At 41.9% G+C, this 24,596-nt stretch overlaps 1 protein-coding gene across 19 annotated transcripts in view; it reads left to right on the top strand.

Moving 5' to 3' along the window:
* SYTL2 (synaptotagmin like 2) overlaps positions 1-24,596 on the top strand; it is an 85,030-nt gene that overhangs the window by 5,292 nt on the left and 55,142 nt on the right. For all 19 annotated transcript variants that reach the window (XM_007060598.4, XM_043528424.1, XM_043528475.1 and 16 more), the window contains exon 2: positions 23,184-23,652. In XM_007060598.4, coding sequence (XP_007060660.2) covers positions 23,552-23,652 — 101 coding nt within the window. In that variant the 5' untranslated portion in view covers positions 23,184-23,551. The remainder of the gene's footprint in view (positions 1-23,183; positions 23,653-24,596) is intronic.

The following is a 24,596-nucleotide window of genomic DNA, read 5'->3' as shown; positions in this document are numbered from 1 at the left end:
GTGAATCCACTAGCTAGTGAAATATCAAATCATGAAGGTAAATGTGCCATATGCATCAATGCTGATTTCTCCGTCGAAGGGATTGTGGCTGACACAGTTCTATTTAACTTTTTAAATTTCTGATTGTTTTGTTGGAAACCCCAACGTAAATTTCTGTTCAAGACTGGATGAGGCCTACATTTCACAGTATTGTTTTTCAAACTATGTGCGTTTTGAAGTGCTGATTTGACTCATGATCTAAATTGAAGTACTATTTCCCATCCCTATCCCACTGTTGTCTGTATCACTGCTGGAACATTGAAGACTATCACCCCGTTTGTGCTTTTGGCACGCCATCTCAACAGCTAACTTGATTCTAAGTAGAGTCCTGCTGTTGGAATAGGTGTGTGCTTGAAGCACTAGCATTGAAGGCTCAATTCACTTATACGCTATACAGAGCATAAAAGGGATGCCCAAACTTTGCAACCCTGAGATCTTGCCCAAAGCCTAAATGGTACCCTGACTTTTACTCTATAAATGTGTATGTATATTTTGTTTCAAAAAGCATTCAAAAGAGGAGTCTCCAGTTGCTCAGAGCCATCATGTAGGAAAGAATAGACAGAGAACTTTTGGTTCAGTCCCTGGGCTATTTGCATGGAGTAGTCATCAGTTACAGCAGAGCTATAGTGTCAATAACAAAAGCAGCGGCTATGCTTGCAAATCAGGGTGGCTATAACAAAAAGCTAAAATGGGATGGTAAGGGATGATCTGGCTAGCCACACTGTGCCTCCTATCCAATTAAACATGCATGATAATGACACACTGGCCTTTGGCAACATAATGCATGATCTCAGCTTAGTACTATGCCTCAAGCAAAATCACTCTGTCCCTCTGCTGAATGCTGTGTGTGGACTATAGAGACTTCAGATGCAAGGCAATGGAGAATCAGACCCTTCATACGGTCACTGCAAACTGGGTATAAAATGCTACCGTTCTGATCTGATAGTGTTTTGCACTCAACTTGCATGGGTATAAATGTCACCATCAGGTGCAAGACAACAGAGAATCAGAGCAGTAGGCTTGCAATGGTGTATCTCCTTGTATATGCTACCTCGAGAGGGCTGCAGGCTGCATTTTTACAGCTTCACTCTTAAGTCTTATAAATGCTAGCGAAACCTTGGCAATGATTTCTTAGAGTTGCTAACATTGGCTCAGCTCCATGAGTGTCAGCTGTGTTGTGAGCCCACATGTACATAAGGCAACTGTTGCCACCAGTGTTATAAATTCTGTCAGTTAATTCTTCTTACAGCAGGTTTAAAGATACGAGCCAGCAACCCATCTACACTAGGGCTTCTGATGTTGCTAACACCAGTGGTGGTATTTCACCGGCAGCCTCCCAGAAGCCTCCCACTTATTCTGTACCTCATGTGTCTCTTCACAGTGCCGGACTAGACTCAAGCTCAACAGGGTCATCTTTCGCCACTAATTCTGCCAAGCTCATTCCCTTGGCTGTGGTTTTGTTAGATAGCCGGTAGGGACAGTGGGAATCTCATTCACCACCAGTGGTGCTGAAGTGAAGGTAGTATGACGGCAGGGTTGAACCAGGGACCTCCAGAGCTGAAAACATGAGTTTCTGCAGCATGATCTGAAGAGCCAGACTCTCTAGCTTTGGGCCGTAATAGGCATATCCTCTGTGGAGGCACAGGGGTGGGGGACACGCAACATATGTAAATTAGGGGGTTACATTAGCAGTGATGGGAAGTCTGCAAAATTTTCCCTTGTGTGGACAAGTCTTTGTAGCGAATCTTCATTTCACTCTAGTGGATTCCACACTGATAATCCTCTTGGACTGCAGTAATTACCACCTACTGGAGAGGTCTTCAGATCTGTCCTCCAAGCCTGCATCTGCACTGGGAAACTCAGGAAGAAACTGCTGCTGGCTCCATAGAACTGTGTTAGCATTGGTGGGTGCCCTAATATAAACATGTTTCTGGGATCTTTAATATCAGGTCTATAGTATTGGAGGGTAACATTGTCAAACCCGCACAAAAACACCCTTTTATTAGAAGGTTCCACTATATGAGATGTTGTGGATCTGCTTGTTTTTCTACTCTGGCTCCCAGGGGCTAGGTAAACTTTAGCTGAACAATCACCACTACATAAAAAAGTGTTTAAAATTGAAAACAAAAAACCAGGAAATGTCTCACTTCCCAGTGCCTCTGATGAAAATTTCTTGATAACTAGCTGCTTTCTTTGTTTTGCATGTTGCTGTTCTTGACTCATGTAACTACCAGACTGACTCCAAAGTGCAAGTAGAAATGAGCCCACATATTAGTTAATGGGGGGGGGGGGGGAGGGGGAGAGGCACTTCTTTCAGCATTCCCACTTTGTAAAGTGATGTATTTCAGAAGCCACATAATTTGACTGTAATTTGCTCAGGATAAACTCTGGCAATAGCTACCAGAGTCTGGTAGCAATTTTTTTTTTTTAATTAAAAGCACAAAAAATATAGGGTTAGTTGCCTGTTGAAATTATAAGAGAGCAGAAAAAATTAGAGGCTGGTCTATTTGTGTTCCTATAATTTTGGGAGGGCCTTTCTCAGACTGATCTATTCTCATTCCTGCGGACTCCAGAACTCATAGGGGAAACCTAAGCTAAATGTATGAGTTATCTCTGATTGGGGCTGTAAGTATGGTGGAGTCAGTGATCATGGTTGTGTGAATCCTGCTTGGTCGAGCTCATCAGGGTTTGTTTTTCAAGATGTGGCAGGTCTACTCACTAAGGAATCTCAGGCCATAGAACTGGGTAAGAGCTAGCTGTATGGCCAATAGCAGGACTGAAGGAACATTTCATGGTCCTGCTGCTGAAGATGGGAGGGGTGGGGTGAGAAAAAGGGAAGGAATGGGGTTAGCAAGCAGCCCCACTCATCTGAAGTGCCTCCCTTTTGGTGGAGGGGGAACAGCAGATCGATTTGCTGCTATGTGCCCAGGGTGGGAAGAGCATGCTGGCTGTACTAGAAGGCTATTGGAGGGAAAAGAGTAATAGTCACAAGGCCTTCCAAGAAAACGTAAATAGATGGCACTCTAACAGGAGGGGGAAGAGAGAGAAATGAGGCTGGCATCATGTAACTCTGAGTTACATGAACTTCAGTGAGTTTCACTTTCCTGTGTTTTGCATTTCCACCTAAATTTTTCACATGGTCTTCCAATGGTTGTGCAATAGCAACCCTTTAGGATGATTTGGGAACAGCATTGCTTGGTGTACCATCCAGGCCTCTCCTTGGGCAGAATTAGGGTGGGTTTAAGGGTCAGCCAGTTCCATTATCAGACCCAACTGGGAAGGGGTCAGATGTTCCCTATGAAGGGATGAGAGGGCTCAGTTGAAAGGGGGCTGCAGGATGGAGGTTGGCTCCTGTGACTAGCCCTGGAGCAGAAGAGGGGAGCAGAGTGAAAGGCCTCTAAGTCTTGACAGCCTACTTTGGGTTGTGAGCTTTATTACTTTGTGAGGTTTTGCTTGAATTAATAAAACAGTGCCCTGGAGGAAAGGGGCCTGAAAAATTACAGGCATGGCAGTGAGTCTTTCATGGGCTGCTGAGACAGGCCAGCAGCCCACACGCTGTGTTGTTTTTCTTTAATATGTTGTAATCGTGACCAACAGTCCTGATTGTAACTGGTACCTCTGTTTTGTTGGGCGCTGTACAAATATATAATTAGACACAGTCCCTGTCTGTAAGTGCTTACGTTCTAATTTAAAGATGCAATAAGTAGGTTTAACAACCAACAGCAGGGTAACAGTGATGAGGTGACATCATGACATAGGGTAGCTATAGCACTAGTCAATGGGCCTGACTCACACAAGACCTATATATGTATTTTATCATCTGCCATGGTGTGACCAAATGCACCCGTGTTCACACCCTGCACACATTATTACCATAATGGCTCAGGAGATGTCATCTGTCAGGAAATTAACTTGCTTTGAAATTTTCACAAGTGTCTCAATTTTTTTTTTTAATAATAAACAGACCGGGGGATGGGGGGTTAGGGCAGCGGTGTCTTAAATTGGGTTTTGTGAAGTTTGTCTCTGACTTTAATGCTGGGATAAATGGGGGGGTGGGAAGTATGGGAAACTGAAAATGGAAGGCTGAACCTGTGTGATTCTGCTACCCTGTTGTGTGCAGCTTTTGGAGAGAGTATGGCCCTCTGTCAGGGGAAGCACAGATCATGGTGATACAACATAGGATGCTCTACCCTATCTTCACAGGCACATCCTTGTGAGCTATCTTCAGCTCTGCATTTCCTGCCTCTTATTGTGATAACTCAGATGCTGCTTGTAGTGTGTGAACAGGAGGTTGCAGTCTTTTTGCTGTTGTTGCAGGCCAATTAATAATTAATTAATTATTTCTGAGCGTGTGTGTATATATATGATATGCAAGGAAACTTCAGCTGACACAACACTAAAATGGAGTTGTTAGATTTCCTGCCAGCCCCTCAAATCCTTAATCTTTTCCCAGCTGGATTCTTGTTTGCCAGGTCTTAAACAATCTGTTAGCCCTGAGAACTTTTTCTATGGCCATTTCTAGGCTCTTATGTGCTGGCTGTTGCTATGGGAAATTTAATGGGAGTTCGGCATGAAGCCATCAGCCCTGAAGAAACTCCAACTAGTACAGAACCCTACAGCATGTCTTCTCACCTACCCTGGCTACCATGAGTGAATCAGACTGGTCCTCCCATGTATTTCCATAGAATATAGAGTCAAGTTCAAGGTCTTGGTCACCACCTTCAAGGTACTCAGTGGCCTGGGTCCAGGATAGCTAAAACACCTAATGGTTTGGGATGAAGATTGTGATTGATGACTCCACTCCTTTGGAAACATTTATCTGTGGAGGAGATGGAACTTTCTCAGTGGCTGGTCCATGCCTGTGGAATGAACTCCCTCCCAAACCAAGGACCATCAGAACCCTTGCCACTTTCTGTTCCAAGATGCGTTTCTTCAACCTGCCTTCTTTAACACAGAGCAAATGCATATAAAAAACCCCAAACCCACTAACCAAATTAAACCAAAACACTACATTGCACACACAACTCTCCCATAAGGAATGGAATGAGATGGAACAACCTGCATGTGACAATGTTAGTAAAATCGCTTAATGCACGATGGGAATGCACTCTGATATTGTGGTATAAGGACCTATACAGAAATAGAAAATTAGAAAATCTATGCTAACCAACTTTCTTAGGAAAGGACCAAGAACTTTAGGGTGAAGCAGTAGCTCTTTAGAATACTGTGTGTTATCCACATAGAAGATACTAGTCCGGGAAACGTATTTGCATACAAACCACATGCTATCTAACAGTTCACATATCTGTGTTGAGCTTAGCAGACACATGATTCTGCAAGCACAGAAGCACTGTAGATCTGTGTCTTTAATGGTGATTCTTTTCCTACAGTATGTTTTACTGTAGTATCTGGTGAGCAATTGAGATACTCTCTAGATCATTGCTTGGTTTGTTTCTATCCGCCATTGTCTTTATTTTAATAAACTCGCATCTCTTGTATCTCCTATTTATGGACAGAATTCTGTATAATTTGTTACTCATTTTTTATATTGCACTGCAATTTTACACTTTATAGAACATCATGAAGTATTGATTATTTTGCAGTAATAATGGATAAATGTCAACAAATCAGATACACGTAAGTATCAAGCATCTATAAGTTTACATGTATATTTATGCCAGTTGTCATAGTTTAGGGCAACTTCACCTATATTTCCCCTCTATGGTCTAGAAAGGGCACCCACTCTCAGGTTTCTGGCTCGCTATCCATCACCTCTTGTGGGCCGAGACATGTGTCTCTCCCACTCCTGACAAGGGTATTTCCAGGCTGCACAATTCCCTGCCTACACTATGAATTCCCCAGCAAGACAGACTGCCTCAGCAGGCCTGCTTTGCCTTCCTTCCTCAGAAGCTATTAGCAGCGTAATTGCCCACAGTTAAATTGTATGCCAGCACTTCTTAAGCAAGCACATGTATTCTTGAGGTGAAAGCATTACAGACACAAATATTAAAAACCTACAAACATGTTCATAAGCTGACCAGAGATCACCCCAGCTCAACAAGGGCTCTGGCAGGTAACAGTTTCGTGAGTGTGCTTGTTCTGAGCCAAGATGGTTTTCAACTTGTTACCAACCCATTGGTGTAGTTTGAAGGACTGAGTCACTTCTTTATATGGTCTGGGTCTTTGATCTGTCCTCAGGTGATCAGCAGGTCCCCACCTTATGGCAGAGCTTCAGAAAGCTGAGTTTTTGCATAACCAGAGGCTTTACATTTGCATACACCTAACAAATTTCCTAGGAAACCCACTTTACTTTAAAAGTTCACATTATTTCAACTAGTCCTGTGGAGGTCATACAACTTCCCAGGATTTACATTAGTCAGTTCTCCCCCTTTAAAGAAGTTACATGCAATGTGTATGCACAATAATCCACAAACATTTGCATTTTTAGTACAATGAACTTCTAAAATACTTAAACATAATTCAACAAGTGAACAAGCGGCGGACCGGCTTTGAGAACCACTGTTGTACAGCACCTAATACAATGGGGCCCATCTTGGTTGTGGTCTACCATAATATAAATAATCTGAACCTCTCAGAACAAAGACTGTAGGCTGCAAATATCATGAACAGGCTTTTGTGACATAACTGGTTTTTCACTTTTCTAAAGCCCAGTAATCTAAAAAGAACAGCAGTCTTATTCTGCTTTTGCCGGGAATCAAGAATTGCACAGGCAAAAATACGATTTCTTTGAAAAACCCAGTTATCTGCTTTTCCCCACTTCTTTCTAATGAAGTTTCATGCTGATTGTTTGTGTCAACTGGTTCAGCTTTCCTATTTTACCTTGTATCTGGTGTCCTCAGGGAGAGGTACAAGTATCCCCATATCTACAGTTACTGCAATTATGCCCACTATACCGACAATGATAATATCTTGAATAACCTGTATTGCATGGTTGGGATATTGTAGCTTAAATCAAGGGTGAAGAAATCGATCCAGAGAAGTAAGAAGCAGACTTTCCCTAAAAACAAACATGGAGCCTCCTTGGATACAATATCTAGGTAAAAGCGGCAAAGAGTCCTGTGGCACCTTTGTAGACTAACAGACGTATTGGAGCATAAGCTTTCATGGGTGAATACCCTTATGCTCCAATACGTTTGATAGTCTATAAGGTGCCACAGGACTCTTAGCCTGGATCTGTAAAAGCGGCAAACACGGCTGCCCCTCTGGTACTTGACAATGTCTAGGTAGTACAGCTATTACTACAGTGGCCAAGGAAAGTCCCAATTGCTGCCTATGGTTTGAAATGTAACTGATCCTTGAAACTGAACATCGTCCTGGCACAGTCCCTAATTGGAACGGTTTTAGGTAATGCAGTTACTAAAAAGATCTGTTCTACTTTAAGACTACAGGCTTATAAATAATCTTGAAGCTACCCTCAGTCTAGAATTGACTAGTTTTCTATTTACTTATTTAGATTTATAAAGTGCACATTTATTACTCAAAACAAGAAAGTATTGATAAACTACTTTTGCATGGGACCAGGGTTCATAATTATACACAGCTGAACTACTCTGGGGAGGGGAGAATGTGAGCAGAATGGATAAAGACAGAATTTAAATATTTACAGTGGAAACTTGCTTGCTCTCGCTTTGCTAATCAGAAACCTGAAAACTCTCGTACGTACATCAGTCTTGCTGCACTTAGCAAATATTTGGTGCCAGAGAACTGTAGTAGGGTCTTGAATTAATAGAGGTTAAATCTTCACCCTTCGGAAGTTAACAGCAAAACTGACACTTGATGACTTGGACATCAAGGAGTGGTTGCTTCACTGACTGCAACACACATACAAGTAGTTTTATTGAAATAAATGGGATTACTTATGCATAACATTTCTCACATGTAAGTGTCTATGGGATGAAGGCCTAAGATCTATAAGGTATCGTGTGTGTATATATAGTGTGTGTGTGTGTGTGTGTATATATATATATATATATATATATATATATATATATATATATAAAAATATGCCTTGTGATGCACTATTGCTGGGTTTTTTAATTGTCTTTTGGTAATGTGAATTATTACAAATTAGCAAGATTCTATCATCTCATGTTCTAGGACTTAACATATTGCTTCTCATCACCAATTGCGTAATAGATCTCTTTATAATTGGAATTTTTACTCATTGAGATGCTAGCTTTGACGTAAGTTTCCATTACGTTGTTAACAATTAACTGTGCATGTCTAAAAAGTTAGTCCTTTTGCCAAAGAGTGGTTATAGGGAAATGTGTAATTATAATGTCCTTTCTTCTGTTTGTTCGTTTGTTTTTTTTAATCTCTGAAATGGACAGGTTCATAAATCACTTCCATAAAATCAGTAGCTTAATGATGATATACTCTTAAATAGGTCTGGAAAGTGACATTGTTAGGTAGAGGTGGTGCTAGTCCACTGGGGTCCTTAAGCAGGAATATTTTCGGGGGGGTCCCCCCCACATACAACATATAATAAAAAGCGAAGGTGGGGCCCCTTTGAACTACTTGGGGCCCTAAACAATTGCTTAATTTGCTTACACGTAGTGCTAGCTCTGTTCTTAGGCACTTCTGCCAAGTAAATCCAAACTGTAGTAAGAGAAATAGCAGGTTGCCATAACTTCAGCAGAGGACTTAAACCAAAATGCCTTGTTGTCCTCTTCTAGTTTTCAGGTAATATCTTCTCATTTTGATGGTTTTAGTAGTTAACCTCTTGCCCTCCAGTTTACAGCACGTGTGTTGGGTTTTTTTTATACACAAAGCAGCATAGGTTTGCCTGTCAACTCTCAATGTGATGAACACTTTGATCTTATAGAACAATAGTAACCTAGAAGGCAGACAGCTCTGTATCCACCAGCAAAGCAGGTGATACTGAAGAGGAGTTTGAGTGGAATTTTCCCAAATGCCAGCCACTGGCCTAGTTCTACTTTCAACATTGGCCTAACTGCCGCTGACTGATGGGTGTTCTTGAAAATCCCACCCTGTGCGGCCAATAACTAGAACCGGGTGACATTTTTTGACCAAAAGTCTTTTTGGTAAAGAACGCGGATTTGGACACATCAGTTGTTTACTTCAGACCCACTTTGCCTTCTCCCCAAAAAGTTTAATTTACATATTTTTAAAAAAGAGAACATTTTGTATTTTTCAGTTTGAAATAACTCTTCATTTCATAATTTACTTTTATTTTAAAAAATCAGCAATGTCAGAACCAAAACACTGATTTTATTTATTTATTTTTTGGTCTAAATGAAATGTTTCATTTGACCTGAAATGAATTTTTTTTTAAAAAAAACTTCTGTAGAACCACAACATCCATTATTCACCCAGGTCTACCAATCGTTTTCTGTTCTAACAGGTTGAAGATAGCTATATCATTATATTGCTAAGCTTTGTCTAAAACATCAGTATTCATCTTGTTATAACTGAGCAGAGTACTTAAGGCTTCTTGCTAAGGGTTTAACACTTTTCTCCATTATGGCCATTGTGAACTGACCTCTGCTGGGCAGAACTGCAGAGAAATGTACATGTTCTGTGTGGGGGAAAGTTTTTGATTAGGACATTCTAAAACTGAATGAAATATTTCAGTATACATGTGTTTACATGGCTTATTTCAGTTTGGCCCAAAAATCAATATTGAGTTATGTGGAAAAGATCGCTAGGTGGGGGAAGTGGGGAATAAATGATAGCTACTAAGAGATTCTTCAGCTCCCCTTGATTAAACACACGGGTTAACCTAAGGCACTGTTAGTACTCAGGCTGTATTAGCACTTCATTTGGATTTTATCATAATGCAAACATTCTGATAACTGCTCATGCATGAGAGGTATAGAGACAGCTGGAGTGGCTCCGATGTGTGTATCTGCACCTCTTGTCTTTCTTTTTTCTGTAAGATTTGGTCACGGTGGTTGGATTATCTGGGGCTGTAGCACAAAAATTTCTCTGGGAAAGAAAACTAGGCAGAAAAAATAGCTGGGCTCTATTTTTATATACCTATAGTTGTAGATTCAGAGTTTTTGGGGTATGGGAGTGGTTGCCTTTGCTCTAATGCCAGAACAGATCATCTAATCTGACCTCCTGCATAACATAAGCGGCTGATGTATACCCAGTTTTGTGAAGTATTTATTAATGTCATTACACAAAGTAAAAACTATTTCCCCATGCTCATTTTTTCCCCTACTGTTACACTCTCACCTTCTTGCCAACTGTTTGAAATGGGCCATCCTGATATCACTACAAAAGTTTTTTTTCTCCTGCTAATAGCCTACCTTAATTGATTAGTCTCATTAGAGTTGGTATGGCAACACCCATTTTTTCATGTTCTCTATGTGTATATATATACACACATCTTCATACTGTATTTTCCACTGCATGCATCTGATGAAGTGGGCTTTAGCCCACAAAAGCTTATGCCCAAATACATTTGTTAGTCTCTAAGGTGCCACAAGTACTCCTCGTTCTTTTTGCTGATACAGACTAACACGGCTACCACTCTGAAACCTATTAACATAACTTTTCTAATTAAAACCTAACTTAGTCTATAAAACAGGGATAATTCTATTTCCCTTTTGTGGGTGTTGTCAGGATAAACTTGATTAACTCTGGCACAGGACAACAGAGTTTGCTGTATAGATACAAATTGTTATTGCACACATTGTTTCACTCTGCCCCTAGCTCCATGTTCCCTTAAATGCAATAAACTTGGCTTCTAGCTCATTCTGGTTACGGGCATTTCATGGAATTTAAGGAGCAAAGTAGTTCATGAAGGAAAATATTTTACTTGCGAATGCATAAATACAACCCCCATTTTCATAAGAGAACCGGAGGGGACCCTGTTAGGTGAGCACACCATGGGCTGGGCACAAATACAAGAGCTGCTTATCTGCAGGGCCTGCGATTGTTCATACCAGGAGAAGGAGTTGGCTGCTCTGTGAAGCAGCATCCTTGCCAAAAGCCTGGCAGCCAGGAAGCGTAGGATTGGCTTCCAATTTGCTTGTGTTATTAGAAGGCATAGGCTGGAGGGCAGCTTTCCCCAAATGAAATGCTAGCAGCTTGGATCAACCACATGAGGAATATTTGAAAAATGATTCTGCAATGTAACGCACTTAGGGACACTTCTCGGTTCCTGCATCCAAGGGGAGGGTTGGCTGACTTGGGTGCAAGGCAACATACTATAGGGCTTTGTGCCCCATTTTCAGGTCCTACTGGCAAGCTTAGCATCTGTCAGTACTAACTGCTACAATGCTACTCTCCCTCCTTTCTCCCCGCCTGCCCCGGCTCCCCAACATACATGCGCACACACACATGGCATATGGAAGTTTAAAACTGATGTGTGGGTTACTGCATCTCTTTGGGTCTGGAACTGTGGGTAGCAGAATTCAAGTCTTTCACTTGAACTCTGAGCCGAAAAAAGAAGTGGGTCTGGATGTAACTTGTTTACAAAGATCCTCTGACTGAATTAACTTGATTACGATATTCGGAACCAGTTAGAGCCATGGATGAAGAATTAAAAGGCATAATTAAGTTTTGTGCAATAACATAGTCCATAGTACTGTCAACCCCAAAGCAGTCAAAAATAATAAGTTAGCCCCTCCCCCCCCCCCCAATTGTGATTCATGGATTTTTAAGCCAAACTTTTAAAAAATGATTTAAAAATAAATGCTGGGGTCTTTTTATTTAATTTCTGGTTCCTGAGCCTTTTAAATCACACCTGGTGTACATGTTCAGGTTTTCTCTGCAACCATGTGAGCTAGAAATATTTTTTTAAACAGAAGCTGAGATTGTCACACATTCACAAGCCTGCAGAAGCTGGAGCTATAAGAAAAAACACTAAATACAGAGACTCATAATTTTGAGTTGGCAGCACTGAGTTCAGTTTCTCTGTATAACAGCAAACTTTCTAGTTTCTGAAGAGACGCTTAGGAGGTAATACAGCACCTGTGTCAACTGGCATTACTTGCATTTAACCTGATACGAAGTGTTTGAGTTTGCTTCTGTTCTGCACGACAAACAGATGTGAAAAGTGGTACGTCTTTATATCTTTTTAAGAACTATCATAAGGTTACAAGGAAACTGTTTTAGTTACATTTGAAATCTCTTGAACCTGCCACATACTTAGGCCTGAGAAATGGTAGGGTTAACTAACTATATTTCACGCAATTAGTGGTCTTGGTGCAATGCACACTGAGAACTCCAACACCCTATGTAACTGAGTTACTCTTTCAATGACTTGTAGTATTTTTGGTGTTAGTGAACTACAGAGATGGAGTGGAGAGAAAAAATACGGCATGCAACAGCTGTTCTTGCACTGATGTGTCTGCATTTTTCAGGGAAGTGTCAAGTTTTGCATCATGGATCAGTGGTTCCTATCATTTGCACAAGACTTTTAAATGTTGGGTTTTTTGTTTTTGAGTTAATCATTTCAAGAGAAATAATTGAATCATCATAAACGTGGGTGGCAGGGATATAAAATTTAAAAATTTGACTAGAACTCTTAAATCATTTAGCTATGTTAAATAGCTGATTGTTTGTTTTTTGAAAAGCTTACCCTTTTTCAGAATTTATGACATGGTGGACTAATATTTGTAGCCAGTCTTTTGTGAACTCGATTATTATTATTATTATTTTGCATGATTTGAAATACAGATGTGTCAAAATATTGCTGCCTTTGGAAATCTGGCTTTAAATTATGGTACTTGATATAGATCTAAGCCAACAGTTTCACCTCTTACTCCTGTATTAAATGTTGTTTGGAGGTGTTTTCTGCAACAGATTGCGGTCTTGTTCCAACTTGCACTGAATGGGCTCAGAATCTTTTCTGTGTATGCAGCCAGGTGTTCTTTGCCGACTCTAGGAAACTACTTGTGTATTCTCTAGTTGTTGCTAGTAATCAGCATGTCTCCAGTGAGCTACTGACTTGCTATCATGGCAAATGTCATGCAGCGTTTATACCATTTAGGTGTTTAGAGAAGTTACTTATAATTTGGGTTACTTACAACTACTTATTCAGTGATCTCGGGTATCCAACTCCTTGAATGGTTTCCCGTGCCCATTTCTTACGTGAAGCAGCACACTTCTCATTGCTGATCCAAGTGTTAAGTCATGAAGAGTGCGCTTAAGGATCCTGCACCATTTAAGTCCAGGCAGGCTTTTGCCATTGACTTGAGTGGGAGTAGGAACAGGTTCTAAGTAAACAAAACATGAGGTAAAACTGAATGCACGATGAGGTTCATGTTTCAGCAGAGCAGCATTCTTTTAAACTGTTTTCTTCTAAGCTATTTGAAGGAGGATCAGCTAGTCTGTCTAATGCAAGCAGCAAAAGGCATACACAATTATACTACAACTGTTTCAGTGCATCTAATATGCAGTTCTGGAGCCACATTTTTAAAGTAGGTTTCAGAGTAACAGCCGTGTTAGTCTGTATTCGTAAAAAGAAAAGGAGTACTTGTGGCACCTTAGAGACTAACCAGTTTATTTGAGCATGAGCTTTCGTGAGCTACAGCTCACTTCATCGGATGCATAGCATATCGTGGAAACTGCAGAAGACATTATATACACACAGAGACCATGAAACAAAACTTCCTCCCACCTCACTCCCCCGCTGGCAACAGCTTATCTAAAGTGATCCTCAAGTAGAGCCATTTCCAGCACAAATCCAGGTTTTCTCACCCTTTCTCCCCCCCCCCCCCCCCCACACACACACATACAAACTCACTCTCCTGCTGGCAACAGCCCATCTCCCTTTGAAACCCCTCTTTATAATGCGCATGATAATCAAGGTGGGTCACCTCCAGCACTAATCCAGGTTTTCTCACCCCCCCCCCCCCCCACACACCCTTTTCCAAAAACCACACACACAAACTCATTCTCCTGCTGGCAACAGCTCATCTTACAATGTGCACAGCAATAATCCAAGTTTAACCAGAACGTCTTGGGGGGAGGTTTGCAGGAAAAAAAACAAGGGGAGACAGGCTACCTTGCATAATGACTTAGCCACTCCCAGTCTCTATTCAAGCCCAAATTAATAGTATCCAATTTGCAAATGAATTCCAATTCAGCAGTTTCTCGCTGGAGTCTGGATTTGAAGTTTTTTTGCTTTAAGATAGCGACCCTCATGTCTGTGATTGCGTGACCAGAGAGATTGAAGTGTTCTCCGACTGGTTTATGAATGTTATAATTCTTGACATCTGATTTGTGTCCATTTATTCTTTTACGTAGAGACTGTCCAGTTTGACCAATGTACATGGCAGAGGGGCATTGCTGGCACATGATGGCATATATCACATTGGTGGATGTGCAGGTGAACGAGCCTCTGATAGTGTGGCTGATGTTGTTAGGCCCTGTGATGGTGTCCCCTGAATAGATATGTGGGCACAGTTGGCAACGGGCTTTTTTGCAAGGATAGGTTCCTGGGCTAGTGGTTCTGTTGTGTGGTATGTGGTTGTTGGTGAGTATTCGCTTCAGGTTGGGGGGCTGTCTGTAGGCAAGGACTGGCCTTTCTCCCAAGATTTGTGAGAGTGTTGGGTCATCCTTCAGGATAGGTTGTAGATCCTTAATAATGCGTTGGAGGGGTTTTAGTTGGGGGCTGAAGGTGACGGCTAGTGGCGTTCTGTTATTTTCTTTGTTAGGCCTGTCCTGTAGTAGGTGACTTCTGGGAACTCTTCTGGCTCTATCCATCTGTTTCTTCACTTCCGCAGGTGGGTATTGTAGTTGTAAGAATGCTTGATAGAGATCTTGTAGGTGTTTGTCTCTGTCTGAGGGGTTGGAGCAAATGCGGTTGTATCGCAGAGCTTGGCTGTAGACGATGGATCGTGTGGTGTGGTCAGGGTGAAAGCTGGAGGCATGTAGGTAGGAATAGCGGTCAGTAGGTTTCCGGTATAGGGTGGTGTTGATGTGACCATCGTTTATTAGCACTGTAGTGTCCAGGAAGTGGATCTCTTGTGTGGACTGGACCAGGCTGAGGTTGATGGTGGGATGGAAATTGTTGAAATCATGGTGGAATTCCTCAAGGGCTTCTTTTCCATGGGTCCAGATGATGAAGATGTCATCAATATAGCGCAAGTAAAGTAGGGGCTGATTTAGAACAACGCTTCCTCAGCTCTCGTCCCCTAACGCCCCTACTTTACTTGCGCTATATTGATGACATCTTCATCATCTGGACCCATGGAAAAGAAGCCCTTGAGGAATTCCACCATGATTTCAACAATTTCCATCCCACCATCAACCTCAGCCTGGTCCAGTCCACACAAGAGATCCACTTCCTGGACACTACAGTGCTAATAAACGATGGTCACATCAACACCACCATATACCGGAAACCTACTGACCGCTATTCCTACCTACATGCCTCCAGCTTTCACCCTGACCACACCACACGATCCATCGTCTACAGCCAAGCTCTGCGATACAACCGCATTTGCTCCAACCCCTCAGACAGAGACAAACACCTACAAGATCTCTATCAAGCATTCTTACAACTACAATACCCACCTGCGGAAGTGAAGAAACAGATTGATAGAGCCAGAAGAGTTCCCAGAAGTCACCTACTACAGGACAGGCCTAACAAAGAAAACAACAGAACGCCACTAGCCGTCACCTTCAGCCCCCAACTAAAACCCCTCCAACGCATTATTAAGGATCTACAACCTATCCTGAAGGATGACCCAACACTCTCACAAATCTTGGGAGAAAGGCCAGTCCTTGCCTACAGACAGCCCCCCAACCTGAAGCGAATACTCACCAACAACCACATACCACACAACAGAACCACTAGCCCAGGAACCTATCCTTGCAACAAAGCCCGTTGCCAACTGTGCCCACATATCTATTCAGGGGACACCATCACAGGGCCTAACAACATCAGCCACACTATCAGAGGCTCGTTCACCTGCACATCCACCAATGTGATATATGCCATCATGTGCCAGCAATGCCCCTCTGCCATGTACATTGGTCAAACTGGACAGTCTCTACGTAAAAGAATAAATGGACACAAATCAGATGTCAAGAATTATAACATTCATAAACCAGTCGGAGAACACTTCAATCTCTCTGGTCACGCAATCACAGACATGAGGGTCGCTATCTTAAAGCAAAAAAACTTCAAATCCAGACTCCAGCGAGAAACTGCTGAATTGGAATTCATTTGCAAATTGGATACTATTAATTTGGGCTTGAATAGAGACTGGGAGTGGCTAAGTCATTATGCAAGGTAGCCTGTCTCCCCTTGTTTTTTTTCCTGCAAACCCCCCCCCAAGACGTTCTGGTTAAACTTGGATTATTGCTGTGCACATTGTAAGATGAGCTGTTGCCAGCAGGAGAATGAGTTTGTGTGTGTGGTTTTTGGAAAAGGGTGTGTGTGTGTGGGGGGGGGGGGGAGAAAGGGTGAGAAAACCTGGATTTGTGCTGGAAATGGCTCTACTTGAGGATCACTTTAGATAAGCTGTTGCCAGCGGGGGAGTGAGGTGGGAGGAAGTTTTGTTTCATGGTCTCTGTGTGTATATAATGTCTTCTGCAGTTTCCACGATATGCTATGCATCCGATGAAGTGAGCTGTAGCTCACGAAAGCTCATGCTCAAATAAACTGGTTAGTCTCTAAGGTGCCACAAGTACTCCTTTTATTTTTAAAGTACATTTCCCCATTCTTGAAAGAAGAGTGTGCAGTATCTTTCCATGAGTGGTGGCCTTTTGTCTTTGGTGGGTTTGTTTGTTTGTTTGTTTTTAACAGAAACTCACTATTACTCGGTAGCAGTCACCTGCAGGAGAGGAAATCTCTGGAAGGAAAGTGGAATGATAGAGCTCTGAGACTGTAACTGCAGAGTGGCGAGCATCTGCTTCTAGGCACTGTCCATAGTCAGGTGTGCACTCTGTCTAGTAGTTCAGCAGGGCTGTGTAGAGATTCAGGCCTCGCAGAATTTTTATTTTACGGGGAAGAGGTAAGGTTCTGGTTTCTACAACTTTAACTAATTACAACCTCAGGGAAGATGGATGAAGAAGTCCAGCCTGCTTAGTAAAGTGCTATCTGACCATCTTATTACATTGAAATCCTTAAAATCAAATTAAGAGTTAGCACAAAACTTCTTCCCATGTCTCCTCCTGTATTTCTCCTAGAATGACCCTTTATGGTAACATCTTTTTACAGTAGCCTTCTAGATACTTGGTTGTAGAAAATTACCTGATCGTTCCAGTTCAGTGCTGTCTGGGGTTTTTGACTACAACATAATTTACTCTTTGTGTCGGCAGATGTACATCTGCAATTAGATCAAGGGCCTTGGATGTTAACACTACAGGTGCTGGCTGAAGCTTGGTACATTATGACAGACACGCTTCACCTGTGACCGTCAAAGCGGATCATGTCCATGCTTGTTTATAAATTAGATGATTGTTCCTTCCAAGTGAAAGAAGGAAAGAATCATTTGAATTGGACTATAAATACCGTATGTGTTGAGATCTGTAAGTGACCCAGAATCCATCTTAGGGAAGGGAGACCCAGGTGATTGTTTGTTTTGTTTTGTTTTTTTGAAGTATTTAGATCAGAGGTGCTTAACCAGAACATAGAAGGGCCATACTTGGCTGCCATAAGATCCTATAGATTGTCCACTGGGTTTAAAGTGGAATTATGTTAGAAAAACAGAAAAAATGGCACCACCTTCCTCTGGAATTCAAAGAATTTAGACAGTCTCCACCTGTTTGCTTCAGTGGTGTGTGTTTGGAGTTGGGGTGTTATACCAATAAAATAAAAACCAGCAGGATCTTGTTAAAGGGACAAGGCAAAATGCCACATTTATTGTAAATATAATAATAAAAAGAAATATATATATAAAACTCACACTGTTGTATTGTTACTTATTCCTTACTTAACTAATATATATACACAGACATTCATTCATACCAGTTCTGCATAGGGGTTATAGTTACCAGCCTAGAAGTTGCTCGTGACAGAGTACTGGCCAGGTAGCCTGTACACGAGAGTGGAGCCGAGTCCGTGTCAGATGCGCATCCGATGCTCCTGAAGGGTAGTGGCAGAACTGGAGACTCAAAGTTCTCAGTCCTTAGTGTCCATTTTTATAGGAATTTCTTCCTGTGCCAGTTCGTGGAATTTGCTTTGTCATATTGTTAGTCATGACAGCTCCAGGGCGGCTGTCAGGTGCTCATCAGCTTTCTTCATCCTTTGAATTGGTTGGGTGGATCCCAGTTTGCCTTCCCGGGGGGGGGGGGGAGGGGGTGTTTCCTCTGGTTGTCTCCACTTCGTGTCTTCTTCGGCCAATTGATATTAAATTCCTAGCCTGGCACTTCTCCAATTATTCAAAACCCACCATTCATTCACATACATTCTTTACTTTAATAAGAATACATTTCTTATTTCACCGAGTATTGTTATTTATTTGAGACTCCCTGTCTCTTAACATTCCTTTGGTATTGACTTTCCTTTAACATACAAAGGTGTTATTTATTTGAGACTCCCCATTTTTTAACATTCCTGATACAAACTATAGAGGGTGGGAGTCTCTATGTGACATTTCTATGAGCGCCGCTCCAATTAGCGGCTCTTTGCGGGCGTTACAAAAAAGGCTGTCAATCTCCATCACAAAGTATCCATTTGCAAAGTAGAGCCAATTGAACATAAAGTAAAGTTAGTTAAAAAGCATGTCAATCTCCATTACAATGTATCAGTTTACAGAGTAGAGTCAATTGAGTATCAATCTCAATTACAATCAAGGGAAAGCGTCAATTCAGAGAAAGTAGAGTCAATTGAGTGGTTTAGGTTTACAAAAAGAACAGGAGTATTGTGGCACCTTAGAGACTAACCAATTTATTTGAGCATAAGCTTTCATGAGCTATAGCTCACTTCATCGGATGCCTCCGTAGCTCACGAAAGCTTATGCTCAAATTGGTTAGTCTCTAAGGTGCCACAAGTACTCCTTTTCTTTTTGCGAATACAGACTAACACGTTTATACTCTGCTACTCTGAAACCTTAGGTTTACAAGCGTCAATCTTAATAACAAGTGAGAAAGTGTCAATTTAGAGAAAGTAGAGTCAATTAACGGCTTGCAAGGTACTTAGAGTTAATTGACAGTTTGCAAGCTTTAGTACAGACATCGGCAGCAGTTATGGGGAATTGTAAATCAATATTGCAGATTTACAATTATGTCAAATAGAAGAATTATAAATGTTATAAGCAGAACATAGGAGAATTACAAATGTTATAAACTGGAGTTGCAAATCAATATTGCAGATTTACAAATATTATAAACAGAATCACAAATATTAAGAATATGCCCACAGGGGAAGTGGGGAGCGGAGAGACAGGCTTTAGTCTGGTTAGAACTGCAAAATCATTTACTGTACTGGACGATTGAATTGGACTCTCTTTTACCTTAGAGCATTGCCAACAGAGTTGATGGCCAAATTCTAATTTCTGAACTTCATTTCTGGTGGTATTAAGACTGATTTTTTTTTCTTTCTTTTTTTTTTTTTTTTTCCAGATTTTAGGCTCTGTTGCAATGCTGGCTGCTCAGAAAAGTTATAAACGGAGTAAAATTGATACCATATTTATCCTCTTTAATGAGTTTTGTATCCTACAATGTCACTTTCTGGAACACGAGCAGGCATTAGCTTGGCTGCAGGTGTCTTTTTGCCTATAAGAGAAAGGCCTGTTATCTGTTGAACTAAAGTTTTCTTGTTGTGTAATGCCAATATGATTATCTTGCTTTGACAACCTAATCTAGAAATGACTGAAACAGGAGATTAAAGTGAGCAAACTTGGTGATCAGTCACAGGACTGGTCTAATTATACCATCACAGATTTGGAGATTCTGCCTGCCAGATGTTTGTGTCTAAGTGTAAGGAGATGGGGATAGGCAAAAAACTCAGAATGTTGTTTTTACAGTCCTCTAATAAAGGTAGATATCCCAAGCGAAGAGGCCAGTTCACTTCCTACCTCCCAGTAGTTTGAGACTTCTGTCTAGTTTTTGAGGTTTTCATTGGGCTTCCAGTTGTTTATTTCCCCGTCTCTAGCCATGTTTCACACTAGTATGACCAGTTGTAGCTGGGGAGTAGGCTCTCTGCCAATGCCTTCTTTTTTCCCCTTCCTCTTCATTCCTTCCTGAGTTAGGTCCAGCTAGTTTTAGCCACAAGAGTCAAGAATTGCCCTGTAAGCAAGCCATTCTCCATTTTGCCCTCTGTTCTGACTGTCTCTGGCCTACGGGCTGGAGCCTTGGTTGAAGAGAATAGAAACAAATAAGCATTCAAGACTTCAAACCGTGCTTTATGGATGGAAGTTAACTGGGATTAAAATGGTGTGCTCTTGTAGAACCACTGATGGCACATAATGAGATGTGTGTGCCAGCTCCAGTGTTTTATATATTTGCTTTATTTTTCTTAAATTCCGTATGCTCTCTCTAGTAATGGAGGAGGGCAGGCAGTGCCTCAGCTTGGTCATGTTTTATTATGTGATTATGTAGTATTAATAAGAATACTTACTGTGGAACTATATTGTAAAAGATCTGTGGAAAGCTAGGACTTCAAACACAATGGTATTCAACACTCCATCATGGCAGAAGGAATAGAACTCTGATGCCCCTGCTCTGGAAACACGGGCCGCTACCACTTGAGCACAAGGAGAATAGTCACTAGCAGTATATGACCCATGACCTGTAGATGAGCAGTTCTGATACCTTCTGTTGGAGAGCAGTGGCTCACACATGCAGTAGAAGGCATTTACTGTAAGGAATTTAGGTTTGGCAAACCTGGGACCTGACCCTGTTGTTCAGGCAGAACTTTCACTAAAGTTTTTGGGAGTTATATATGTATTAAATGGCAGAATTTTGACCACACCCATGGAGAAAAGCTGGGAAGTTAACACGCCTGTCAAAGCTATTGCTGTCTCAGTCAAATCTGGGAAACTGACTTTATAATTGTATAGTCTATTAACTTTCTTTTTAAATTTTAAAATGAAATCCTGTAGAAACTGATGGTACTATCAAATTAGTGCTGATCTGGTGCAGCACTCTTTAACTCTCATGCCAACTCTTCATACCTGGTGCCTATATAGCACTTCACATCTGCAAAGCACCATACAAATGTTAGCCAATTTGCACCACATCCCTGTGAGGTAGATGAGTAGCAGTATTCCCATTTTAAAGATAGGACTATCAAGACGGTAAGATCCATCTATCCTGCAGCTGTATTGAGGATCCCTGTTATAACACAGTGGTCCCTTGACCTGGTTATAACATTGATTATTATTTATATTGTGGTAGTGTAACCCACACACCTCCTGGGTGTGGTTTCTGTCCTCTCTAGTGGCACCGAGGCCACTTAGAAATTAATGAGTCAGCTACAGCCTTAGCTAAGGGCCGTGTGGCTTTTCACTCATGCAGTAGAGCAAAGGCGCCAACTCTGTGGGTGCTCCAAGGCTGGAGCACCCACAGGGGTAAAATGGTGGGTGCTGAGCACCCACTGGCAGCCCCCCTCTCACCTGACCCCCAGCTCCTCCCGCCTGCCGGCAGCCCTGCTGATCAGCGACTCCCACCTGCCATGAACAGGCTGGGAGGGACGGGGGAGAAGTGGGGACGCAGCCATGCTTGTGGGAGAGGGAAGGATTGGGTGGGAAGAGGTGGGGCGGGGGTGGGGCCTGGGGTGAAGCCAGGGGTTGAGCGCCCCCTGGCAGTTTGAAAAGTCAGCGCCTGTAAAGTAGAGGTTCACGCACTAAGCTCCAGAAGTCTCAGGTTCTGTCCCACCTGCCAGCGACTGAGGTCTGTTGGTGTTACATTAGCACCTAGAAGCCCCTGTCATTGGCCAGTGCCCCATTGTGCTTGGTGCTCTATAAACACAACAAAAAATATGTCTAAAGGTTGCAGTGTAGATGGGAGCAAACTGTGTCTCTGTGACGATGGTAATGTCTTGGACTGTCCCCTGCTACTTAGCTTCCAGGGACAGTCTTCTAGTTCTGTGTTTGTACAGCATTTACCACAACGGGGTCCTGATCAGTGACTGGGGCTCCTTGAGGCTATCACAGTACAAATAATAAAAAGAATAGGTTGGTGTTGCCAACTCTTAAAATTTCATTGTGAGTATTGTGATATTTGATGTCTTTTTCTTAAAGCCTCAGACTCTCCTGGAGTCATGAATCTCAGCTTTCATTTAAAAACAGAAGTGTTGTGGGTGGTTGGTTTTTTTTTTTTTTTTTTAAAGACCTCAAAGCTGCAGAGAAGGACTTGAAAACATGACCATGACCATTATCTGAGGTTCAAAGACCAGAAAGTAAATAAAGTAATCCCTCAAAAATATTTTTTAAAAAAAACCTCTTGATTTTTGGGTGTCTTGACTCTCAATTTTTGAATGCTTGATGTTGGCAATACTGTTCATTCTGTCTACCCAACTGCCCGCACCTTTTGTCTGAGGGTCTTTGCAAATATCAGTGAATGGTTAATCAAATCTCCTGGTACATATCCTTATTTTACATGAGGGGAAACTGAGGCATAGAGAAGTTAACTGACTTGCCCAAGGTCCTGTTGGAAGTCTGAAATGAGGCACTATTTCTGTCTCCCAGTCCATATTTCAGAGTACTGTGCACAGAAGTCAGCAGCAATGTTATGGTTGTGATTTTGTTTCCTTAAATCATTTTATTTTTAGCCCTCCTTTTTTTCTGATTTTAATATTTAACATCCAGGAGGAACTTATTCTCTATCTTCCAACATGTAAGTTATGGCATTGGCCAAAAATATGTTTTAATGACCATTTTCTTATAAGCTTGTGTAACGCCGACAGTCCCCGGTTGTCGGGCGGGATTGAACTGGGGACCTCTGGAGCTTAATGCATGAGCTTCTACCGCATGAGCTAAAAGCCAACTGCCTGTTAGGTAACATGAGTCTGCTCTTCAGCTTTAACTTTCTCACTAAGTGGTCTTGGTGCTGCTAGATGGGACAGAACACCACACCCAGAAGGTGTGTGGGTTACACTTGCAAAACAGGTTTGACTTGAAGTGAGTGCTTCATTTTGCAAAGTGTTTTTTTCCCCCCATACTGGAGATCTTGTGATGAGGTATTTAAAAAAAAAAAAAAATGCTGCCCTGCTTCGTAATGCTAGAGCTTATTCTTCCTTGTCTCTTTTGTAGGTGATGTCTGACTACAGCTGCTTCACGTTGGATTAACACTATATGCCTGGTCAATGAACTGTTATTATATGAAGCAGAGCTGAGCGACTGGCACCTCCGCAACATGCATGTGATCTGAAAAATCAGGAATGCAGCACTCTGTGAGAGCCTCTTGCCCAGAGAAGCGCATGCCATTTCTCCTACAAGAGAACAAAGTTAAGGGCTTTTTATCCCATTGACTGTAGCCCAGTCCCAACGGTTGGAGTGTTTCGTGAATCCCACAGATCTGGGATTTCTGTCTCTTTTTGCATCTTTCACGTTGACTCCAAGGCCAGCCCCCACCAGGACTTTTTAGGATTCTAAAGGCTTCTTTTAAATCTGTTAACAAGATGATTGACCTAAGCTTCCTAACGGAGGAGGAGCAAGAGGCAATAATGAAGGTGCTCCAACGGGATGCAGAACTCAAGAGAAATGAAGAGGAGAGAGTCAGGTAAGAGACTAAAAATGATCCCAGCCCACACAGAATCTTTGGCTAGTGCAGGAGGCAGCTACCTGCTTGCAAGGAGGGAGGAGCAGAAGGTGTATGGGAAGTTGTTTCTTAGGCCTTTTCTACACTGGGGGATCCTGTCACTACAGCCAAGGTGTAGTTGCACCAGCACAAGCACCTACTGTAGACAGGCAGTGTTGCTTTCAGCCACAACTTTCATGGACACAACTTATCCTGGTTTCAAGCAGGAGTAAGCTCTGCTAGTGCGAACAGAAGCTTTATAGTGGCTTTGGACTGCTACCCAGACAGGTAAGTATGTTTATGGCTGAAATCCACAGTGTAGATCAGCCCCTAGTTTCCTTTGTGATAGAAGAGTTGCTCATGTACTAACAATATAGACTGTCCAAGTCAGTTCAGGTGCTATAACAGTTCCCAGAAAAATGGGACAGGGAATTAAAAATCTGAAAAATTGGAATGTTTTATAAACACAAATTTGCATTTGCAACCCTTTTCTGAGGTGGGATTTGAATTTTGCTCTTGAATTGTTCTTAAATGCAGCTGGTATCTCCAGGATCCCAGCTTTTTCCTTTAGTTGATGTTCCTCAGAGACCCATGTTTTATTTAAACACTCCGTAATGACAGCAGGGGATGCTGCTCTTCTACCGAGGCCTCTTTCTTGCAAAGCATTCTGAGCGTGTGTATCTCAAATAGGGGATGAGATGGCAGCCTGCTGCCTTGATGTGCAAGCTGCTTCCCTTTCTTCAGCAGAACAGTGCTGCCATAGTTGCTGGTCTACTGCCTCAGTCATCAGTTACTCTGCAAAGCTTTGGGTGGTACATCTGTGTCTGTATGTAGCAAAAACAGCATAGAGATAGGAAACCAATAATTCTAGTGAAATAAGGATCTGGGATGAGAAACTTTTGTAGAAGGGCTAAATTTTAAAGCCA

The sequence above is a fragment of the Chelonia mydas genome, chromosome 1 (genome assembly GCF_015237465.2).
Source record: "Chelonia mydas isolate rCheMyd1 chromosome 1, rCheMyd1.pri.v2, whole genome shotgun sequence".
NCBI classification, from domain to species: Eukaryota; Metazoa; Chordata; order Testudines; family Cheloniidae; genus Chelonia; species Chelonia mydas.
The sequence above is the reverse complement of the archived record's forward strand: the minus strand, read 5'-3'. Positions and strand labels throughout refer to the sequence as shown.